Below are 10,300 nucleotides of genomic sequence, written 5' to 3' on the forward strand. Positions count from 1 at the left end.
AAAGCACTAAGTAAATGCAAGTTCTTCTTTCCCTGTGCATACTAGATTCACAATAACACCTTGACATGCCAAAATGAGATTGTTGAGCCAAATCATAGACAGGGCAACTAAAGCTAAATATTCCCAACACAAAGGAATCCAACAACACTGTTTTTCTCATTTCTTTATATATCGTGATCTTATGATTTTGTCCAGCACTATTTTAAGCCAACAAAAAAACTCATATGTAAAAGCAAAACTGTTTTAATAAAATATTGCATTACAAACAGAAAAAAGGTTAAGATAATGACAAGCTATCCATCGATTTCTTTTCACCTGTGCAATTTAAATTGAATATTGCTAAAGAAAGACATTTTGTATAAGCTTTTCATCTTGCATCAGTTCAGGTGCAAGGATACCTATTTCAAAAGGGAGCAACAATTCACTACATGAGTAAAGGATGCTGATTGGAACTGAAAATCAATAATTGACCATTGAAATTTGGTTTAATTGTGCTCCTGATGAATGCAAGATGAAACAATTTCAATATGTATTTTAACTACTTTAACAATTTCCAATTATTAGATAACAAGTACATTTCATTTACCATAATTACCAAATTAGAAAAGTTGTAAAAGTAGCACCCATTTAAAATCTATTCTTTGGCATAATGGCCAGTATACAGTCTGTAGGGCCATTAAGCTACTTCACATTGTGCAAAGAATCAACGTCCAAAAAATCTTTATGATTTACTGCAGACTACAGTAGGTCAGGAACCCAGAAAAGATAAATGCATCAGTGAATACAGGTGAATAGGATTCTAACCACATTAGAGAATTACTTGAATTTTCAATATTGTCGATTTAGGAAGACATTATATTTGCAAAAGTTTACATCTATCAAATGTAACAACAGTGATCATTTAATTATGGCAGGATCATTCAATATTTTATATCCATTCCCAAAGTTGGGAATTTTGCAGATTCAGAACATTAAAAATATAATATTGCAGTGCCACATCAAGATTCTCCAAACTTCCAGTCAAAAATAATTCTCTCAACCTGATCAGATGATCGGTATCCTTTGTATAAGTTAATTGTATTCTTATTTCCAACTGTAAACATTTAGCTGTTGATAGTTTGCTCAGCAAGAGCATTTCAAAACCAAAAAAATGGCAGCCAGCAACAAGATAATAATATCCACTATCTCTGATTTTCTTAGAGAATCCTAAAATTTATCTCATGCTTTACCAGCATAACAAGAGTGTCGGGTGAAAGCCCAAATAGCGTCTCGGAATCATACAAATGACAGTTAATAAAAACAAATGCTGCACATAGTCAACAGATTAGGAAATAACTGAGAAAATAAATGGTTCATATTTCAGGTCGAGATTACCTTATACCAGAATTGAAACGTTAACTATTTGTCTCCACAGACCGTCTGACCTGCTGACTAGCTCCGCCACTTGCTGTTTTCCAATGTCTGTAGTTAGTTTATATTTGAATAAGTGATAATTTGTTGATTTAACTTTACTGGTTTTGGCCTGCAATTTGCATTTTTAACTGAATGAACCAGTAGTCAAGGAGATTAGCTCACAGTCTATAAACTGCAACTTCAAACAAACAGTCGTAGTAACTGCATTTCATCTCCACGTACACGCTGATTATTTGTTTCTCCTTAATGGAACAGGCCTTATGTTCATTAGGACAGAGCATCTCAACAATCAGCATTTCATTTTTTCTAATTTATCTGTAGTCACCATTTCCACTATTTCTCCAGACATGAACTGATCCTGGAACAGAATACATTAAGATTTCAGATAAAACACTGAAAAAGTTCGTAAGAAATATTGCAAATTTATAATCAGCAAGACTGCTCATTTACAGTTTTCTTGACAAATTGACAAAATCACAGTCTGTAAAGCACTGGTTAAAAGATCCTTAGTATAATTAGTTTAAAAATGGAATTGATTCAATTCCACTGTGAACAATCAAAATACTACAAATCTTCTTATATGATTAAACCTATCATCTGAGGATTAGATATTGTTGAAGCTCTGTTCTTCCTCTGATAGAAAACTGACTCAATAGGTTAATAACATTAAGTACAATGAAAAAATACTCAGACAAAGGTTTCTTTTTAAGTAAATACTGAAAAACACATTGAATCAGAAAATCCTCTTGACGGCACCATGATGTTGGATGAACAAAAAAATGAAAGTTATTGGGACCAAAGAACGAGTGACAAATTCAATCCAAAATTAACTTAGTAGTAAGTAACAAAGGGTAATGCTTTAAGATGTTTTCTCGAACTGATTGCCATTACCAGTGAGGACTTGCAGGGCTCAATACTTGGTCCCACACTTTTTGTAGATTGTATTCATGACTTGTACTCAAATGATATAGAAATTGGATGTGTGGCTGAAAGCGAGAAGGAAAGCTTTAGATTACAATAAGATATGAAGGACTTGGTTAATTAGGGAGAAAAGTTGAACATGGAATTTTATCTGGAGAAGTGTGAAATAATGCACTCAAGGTACTGCAAGATGGGAAAATACAGAGCAGTATGGAGGAAGAGATGGATCTGGAGTGTATGTTCTCCTTAAAAGCTTGTCGAACAATTTGAAGAGGCAACATGTAACTTTTTTTTTAAAATTAGCTTAGACGCTATTTGTGGCATCAGGGAGATTTTTCGGGAAAAATCGCTTGAGAACTGCTTTCAGTCTTGGTCACCACATTACAGGAAGGTGGCAATTACACTGGAGAGGATAGAGGTTAGGCCAGTACAAATCAGCAGGGCCAAAGTGTAAGTTCATGGAAAATAAATATTGAGAACTTTATAATCGACAATTATCTACATCAAATAATGCTGGGTTACTGAATCAGTAATTTTTGGATTGGCAAAACATCTCAACACCAGATATCAAATTAAAAGAAAATACATTGTTTTTGCACACTCTTCAAGTAAACTTACTTTATCATAAATTACTTTGATTATCAAAGAACAACTTGGACAAGTTGCAACTTCTTCTCCATTTTCCAGGTCTTCCTGTAAGATAACCATACAATGTTAGGCTTTGCAGTGCTTCCAATTTTTCCCCTAATCCCAAATGTGCTGACTCCGTCATGGGCAATAGTTTCCCAGACAATAAAGTACAGACTGTTCCTTCATGACCATTCCTTACATACAATTATGGATTGGAAAGCAGAGAAACAGGTTTTGCAGACAGGATTGTCCTATCCTTACCCAATAAGGCCTACTTTTCCATGTAAAGCAATTCAAAAATTCCCAAAACATTCTCTTTCTTCATTTCCATGTCCATGACACATCAGTAAGAATTTCCACCACACAATATATATGGAGGTAAAGTTTGTCTTCACATTGAGGGCACCCTTCATTGTGTTGTGTGGTAGTCACCATTCTAAATGGGATCAGAATCTGATCAGACCTAATAAGAATGGGCATCCATGTCATACTGTGGGCTATCAGCAGCAGCCAAGTTGTCTCCAACACAATCTGGCATATTCCCTTCTGCCATTTACATAAGCCAGGGAACCAACCCTTATTCAATGCAGAGCACAGGAAAAAATAGCAACAGCAACACTAGGCACATCTAGTAATGAACCAAAACAAATTGCTGGAGAAACTCAGGTCTTGCAGTATCTGTGCAGAAAAAGCAGTGTTAAAAGTTTTCAGTCTAGTGACCCTTCTTCACAACCATTCTGGAGCATCCCTTGTCCCAAAATATCAACGCTGCATCCCACCACACATGCTGCAAGACCCAAGTTTCCCCAGCAATTTCTGCTTTTGTCTCAGACTTCCAGCTTTTGGTTTTGTGCGCGCACTAGAAATTTCCATGCCCTGATCCATGCTGTTCCAGTACAGTTATAACACTGGCAGCTACACATTATAACAATGTGAAAATTGCCCAATATATCTTGTACACCAAAGACAGAGCAAATCCAATGCATCCAATTACCAAGCCATGTGTCTACTTTTGATTGAATCAATAAATTGACAGGGTGAGCCACACTCTCACTAAACATTACTAGCTTAGCAAAAAAACCTGCTCATTGATTCTCAGTTTGGGTTCTGCTGTTGATGTCTGCTTTGTTCCACAAATCCGGCCGACAGAAGTTTTCTGTACAACAGCATAGCTTTATTATCGGACAGCTGGCAAGAGATTTAAAGCGTCTCCAAAGTAGCCGAGTGCCTACTTGTAGTGACTCTTCCCCACAACTCCCTACCTTACACCCAGAGACAGTATACTTTATAGAAATTGAACAAAGACTTCAGTCACATGGATGATTGTCATCACATAATTTAAAGTGGGTAATTATGAATTTACGAAATCTGATGAATGTTGATGTCCTGTAATAACGTGTACGGACTATAGAAACTGATCATATCTTCTATAATTATGTGTTGATGGAGACAAATTAAGGCAGAAAGGTTTTGCCTGCTACAAATGGGGAACTCACATACCTATGCTAATATGGAGGAGAAGAAAGACAATGGGAGAGGGAGGCAGTTAACTGGGTTGGGGCCAGGGCTATTAGTCCTGTCGGGAAAGGACAAAGGTCTTGTCTAGGCTTATTTGCGTGGAGTAGGGGAATCCACATGCATGGATTGAAAGAGTACAGGCTTTCAGTTGCTGTTGCAGTAAGCTCTTTGGTAGTGGGATTTTTAACCCTAAAGTCCCCAGTGTGCCCTCAAAAGAAGTAAAGCATGGAACTGACCCCTCTGTGACATTTTAACTTCCTCACTGCCAGGGCCACTATGTTCCTGACTTCATTACAGCCTTGGTTCAAACATGATCAAAAGAGTTAATTCCAGAGGTGAGTCAAGAGCAAAGTGCTATGTCAAGGAAAAATAGCAAGAAAACAAGAGTCAATGGAAATGGGCAGAAAACCCTCATGGCTGGAATCATACTCAGCACAAACAAAAATTATTGTGGTTGTTTGAGGTCAGTCATCTCAGCACCAGGACCTCTCTGCAGACGTTCTTCAGGGTGTCGTCCTAAACCAACTCTCTTCAGGTACTTCTTCATAAGGTCAGAAGTGGGGATGTTTGCCAATTATTGCACCGTGTTCAACACCATTCGAGTTTTCAGATACTGAAGCAGTCCATGTCTAAATATGTTTAAGTACAGATTTTACATGGCCCAGGGAATCCCTTATAGACTCAGGCCTGTAAGCCTCTCTCTTGGTTCGTCCCGGAGATCATACTCTTTGGAAGTCTGGAATAAAAAGCCTCATACGTTAGTTTAATTTTAGTCATCCCCTTTACTCACTAATAGAGTCACTGTTACAACATAACACTGATACCTATAAGCTAAACTAACTAGGTTCTAATAACCGAGAAGAGTAGGGTATCAGCTGTTCAAGTGCCCCAGCAGGCTATTCCAATGTACTGAAAGTCGCTTCCTTTATACAGAAGTTTACAAAAACATTGCATGTTCTTAATTACACAGATAACAGTGAAAGACAATAATTTGTAAAGTTGCTTGACAGGTCTGTGTACACTTGACTAATCACTCCTACAGGCCGTAAGCCATTCATCAGGTGGGAAAAACATACCCAGCCAAGTTAGGCACCTGCTAGCAAGATATACTCCTATCATAAAGAGATACCAGTCAGAGCTGATTGGAGAGTTCATAAGGTAACCTTGCACAGCTCACATGTCTGATACAATTATTTTACAAAATGGCTTCTTAGGAAGGAGGGCAAACTTTTGACCATAAAATGGCTTCCTGACACATTGTGCCAGAATCTCTTCAATGTTAGGCTTAGAATAATTTGTAAGCTAGGAGCAGACTCCTGCTTTTTAAGTACTGAATCATTCTGTACCTGAGGCTGAGGTGTTACCATAAGGTTGCATTTAAACTGAATAAATTAGTCTTCAAATTAAACAGGCTCTCTTTTCAGGGTTGTGATTCAAACAAAACATAAGATCCGATTAGTTAGAATTGACAGTGGGGTAGTCTGTAGGGTCTGCAGAGTGGTTTGCAACAATGTCAGTTAAAGTTTCATCAATATTACCTTTTACAGAGTTTGTATTTAATAACTGGCACTAGCTACTCAATATCATCATAAAATCCCAAAGTGCAATTAAATTCAATCCATAACAGGTAAGTTAATTTTCTACTGGCTTCAGCACTAAAATGGTTTCTCTTTCTCGAGTCCTTTCGAACTAGAGTCAGGGTCTTGTAGCAGCAAAGATGTTTTTCTCTGTGTTTGCCATGCTTGCAAGGAGTAATAAGAATCCATTATAATTGATAGGATCTGACCGTTAATTACGAGGCTTTTGATAGTACAATATGGAGTTTTGTTTCAGGGTCAGAATCAAACACTGTCATTAATTTCACAAGGGAACGGCTCTGAACGTAATCACTTGGTGTCCTGTTCACACAGATTCACCGATGCCAAGGCAAATGTTAATTGCCTTACAGCATCCTGTTACCACTTGATGTGAGCCCAGATGTCTCTCTCTTCTGCATTCCTTGAGCTCCCCCCTTTTTCTGAGCCTTCCTGTCTGTCTATTTTCTAGTGCAGGAAATGTGTTCTATAATTCAGCATTATATTTTAGTCTAAATGCTTAAAAGACAAGTTTTAAGGCAATAGACATTCTCAAATGCAGCAAGACCTGGATTATATCAGGTTTGTGATGATAAGTGTCAAGTAATATTACAGTGCTTGACAATGACCAGCTCTCCTTGAAATTCAATGAAATTCCCATTTCTAAACCTATCATAACTTCCAGGTTACTATCAGCCAGAAAATGAACTGGATTAGCCATTTACAATACCACAGATATAAGAATAGGTCAATGGCTAAGGTACTTTCAGAGATAACTCATCTGACTCTCCAAAGCTGGCCCACCATCCATAATGCACTAATCAAGAGTGTGATGGAATAGTTCTCACCTGCATGGATGAATGGAGCTCCAACAAGAGGTTTTACACCCCTCAGGACAAAAGAAGCTCATTTGATTGGATCTACATCTGCAAACATCACTCTCTCCACCACATACACACAGTAACAGCAATGTGTACCAACTATAAGTTGCACAGCAAAAATTTACCAAGGTTACTTAGACAGCACCTTCCAAACTCATAACCACTATTATCTATAAGGACAAGAGCAGCCAACAGATAGGAATACCATCACCTGCAAGTTCACTTCCAAGCACTCATCATCCTGACCTGGAAACATGTATCACCACTCCTTCAGTGTTGTTGCATCAATATTCTTAAACTCAACCCAACAGCATGGTCAACCTACCTACAGCAAATAGACTTCAGCTATTCAAAAAGGCAATTCACTCACACCTTTTCAATAGCAATTAAAAGGTAGATTATAAAGGCTGGCAGACGCAGCAATGCAAGTTAAAAAGATCAATGGGAATATTCCTCTGGACATTAATGTAATATTAAAGGGTTAAACTGCACTGTATTTGGGTGGGAACAACAATCATGAAGTAATGCAGATGACTATCCATTGTAATTGACACTTCATCTATACAGTCATTCACTATTGCTCCCTGCGATTGTCAAGTTAAACTATCATTCAATCTCTTCCATTCAGAAATGTTTTCTGGCCAGAGGTATATCACACCTACATTCTCTTGAGAAACAGAGTCAGGAAATCCTCTGCATAACGATTCCCCAGGATTAGGGCATTAGCATTACCACCAAAGATGGTCTCATCCTGCCGCTGTACCTGGGGTAACGGCTGACAGAGTAACTGGGGGTTGTCTTGAGTGGCATGTGACTGTGGGGAGTGGCCAGAGCATCTATAGGCCTGGCCAACTGGCCTGTATAAATCAGAATGTGTTTTCTTTGTTCAGAACCTCATTCTAATCACAAAAAATGCTGGAGGATCTCAGCAGGTCTGGCAGCAGCTGCAAAAAGTCCAACAGTTAACAGATGTGACTTCTTCAAAATTAACCAACTGCCCAATTCTGATGAGTCATTCTACACACAAACATTACCTTTGTTTCTGTCTCCACAAATACTGACAGACCTGATGAGTTTCTCCAACATTCTCAGAATTTGTTTCAGACAGCCAGCATTCACAATATTCTGCCTTCATTCAACTACTCCAACTCTCTTCTGGACAGCTTCCAACTTTCTATAAACACCAGATTGTCCAAAGAAACAAACAAGAGTTTTTGTTGCACCCCAATAAATGCAATTTCTAATAACAGTATCTACCACAGTGAGACTATAACCACATAAATCACCTCTAACAATGATGAATACAGTCAGTTGTGCTATAACGCGGTAGCTGTTCTCATGCAATCCAGCGTTATAAAATCACGTAATAGCAGTACCACTTAAACTGATGGGGCTAAAATCGCATCATAACCTATACAGTACACGCTTTAAATAATTCCGCTATAGAAACAACACCTTAATGAATCGGTCGCGTTATAGCAGAACGACGTGTACAGAGAAACCCTTCCCAGTTACCCACTTACTGAAATACCCTTCAGTTGCAATCTCACTTAGAAGGTTAAATCACTAGTATCAATTAATTACTGCCGGGGAGACATTATTTATTTCCATTGGTTCGCTTACAGCCCTAATACTGATCGGAAGGTGAGTTACGGATGTGATTTTATTACAAACGGTCGGCTGTAACTGCTGCACCAACCCACCTTGCTAATGATGAACTTGTCTCCACACGGACACGGATAATAATAACTCTCCGTCTCCTCATCATACTCGAAATCCTCGATTTCCACCTCATCGTGAAATACGGACATGATGACGGGTCAGAGACCTCACTGTCCCGAACAAGCCTGCGGCCTTCAACCGTCACTCAGCTCCACACGTTTCTTCCACAGAACTCACTCACAGACACGCCTGCGCCTTTCTTCAACCGGTTTCCCCCTCCACAAATGCGGCTGCGCATTTTTCAACGGGTTTCTTCTCCTCCTCGAACGCGCCTGCGCCTTTCCTCAACAGCACCCCCCTCGAACGCGCCTGCGCCTTTCCTCAACAGCCCCCCGTCCTCGAACGCGCCTGCGCCTTTCCTCAACAGCTCCCCGCCCTCGAACGCGCCTGCGCGAAATTCCATCGCTCTGGTCGCTAGTGCGCATGTGCAAGTATCGTGGGCCAGCCGGTTGGAGGCGCTCATGGTCTTTCTGGCACTTTTTGTTATTTTCTCAGATTTTTAGTATCTGTGGTAATTTGCTGTCGTATTTGACGCCTCTTGAGCAGAAGTGGATAAATGCACTTATCTCAGTGCGTTACTCTCTCCATTTGCCACTGCAAATGTAATCTTTAGCAGATTTTGAAAATCAGGTCTGGGAATCACAATTTGGAGATGCGGGTGTTGGACTGGGGTGTACAAAGTTAAAAATCTCACAACACCGGGTTATAGACCAAAAGGTTTATTTGGAAGCACTAGCTTTCGGAGCCTTGCTCCTTCATCAGGTGGTTGTTGCCCGATGAGGAGTGGCACTCCGAAAGCTTGTACTTCCAAATAAACCTGTTGGACTAAAACCTGGTGTGTGATTTTTAACTAGGTCATGGAACCAAGAGGAGCCACCCTCTCGAACTGAAAGTCTTGTCCATCCTGGTCAATGCATGTGACACTTAGATTATGTGCAGCATCTTTCCAAGAAGCTCAACGACGTACTTTAACAACAGGCTCAAAGTGATTGGGTTTGAAGAGTTTATAACCAAAGCTCCAGCTACATACATCCCAATACCACATTTTTCCCCCCAAAGAAGAGTTAATGACAAGGAAAATCTTCCAGAATAATTGATCTACATGCCCTCTCAGGGCTCGTTTAAGGGTAACGTGTTGCTCGTGTTTTAATTAATATGATAATAAACTGGGCTTGTTGTCCACCTCCCTCAAAATTTCCTAATGAAAGAGTACCAACAAAAAGTTCACGAAGCATCATGCAGCCTTTGGCAGGTTCTTCAAGATCTGATATTAGGACAACATGAGGTACTTATCTGAACTGGAATGTCATGCATCCACTCTGTATTAAGACAATAAAGACTGATTTTGGCTAAATGTTCTGTGCAGAGCTTCAGCCTGGAGTACTGTCACATCTTCTACATACCCACCTACTCCCACAGCTACCTGGACCACACCTCCTCCCACCCTGCCTCCTGCAAAATCGCTACCCTTTATTCTCAGTTTCTCCACGTCCACTGCATTGGTTCCCAGGAGGACCAGTTCCACCACAGAACACATCATATGGCCTCCTTCTTCAAAGACTGCGATTTCCCCTCCCACTTAGTCGATGATACCTTCCAGTGCACCTCTTCCACTTCCCGCACATCTGCCCTCAAACCCCA

General features: G+C 39.7%; 1 protein-coding gene across 1 annotated transcript; it reads right to left on the bottom strand.

Annotated features, from left to right (window-relative positions):
• Positions 1-227: 227 nt before the first annotated feature.
• On the bottom strand, positions 228-8,959 carry dph3 (diphthamide biosynthesis 3). Its single transcript, XM_043691755.1, has 3 exons — positions 8,641-8,959; positions 2,953-3,027; positions 228-1,771 (listed from the first exon to the last, which is right to left on the bottom strand). The coding sequence occupies exons 1-3, from the start codon at positions 8,746-8,748 to the stop codon at positions 1,703-1,705; spliced, it is 252 nt and encodes an 83-aa protein (XP_043547690.1). The 5' UTR covers positions 8,749-8,959; the 3' UTR covers positions 228-1,702.
• Between the last annotated feature and the right edge of the window lie 1,341 nt (positions 8,960-10,300).

Source organism: Chiloscyllium plagiosum, chromosome 6, assembly GCF_004010195.1.
Source record: "Chiloscyllium plagiosum isolate BGI_BamShark_2017 chromosome 6, ASM401019v2, whole genome shotgun sequence".
Taxonomy (NCBI): Eukaryota; Metazoa; Chordata; class Chondrichthyes; order Orectolobiformes; family Hemiscylliidae; genus Chiloscyllium; species Chiloscyllium plagiosum.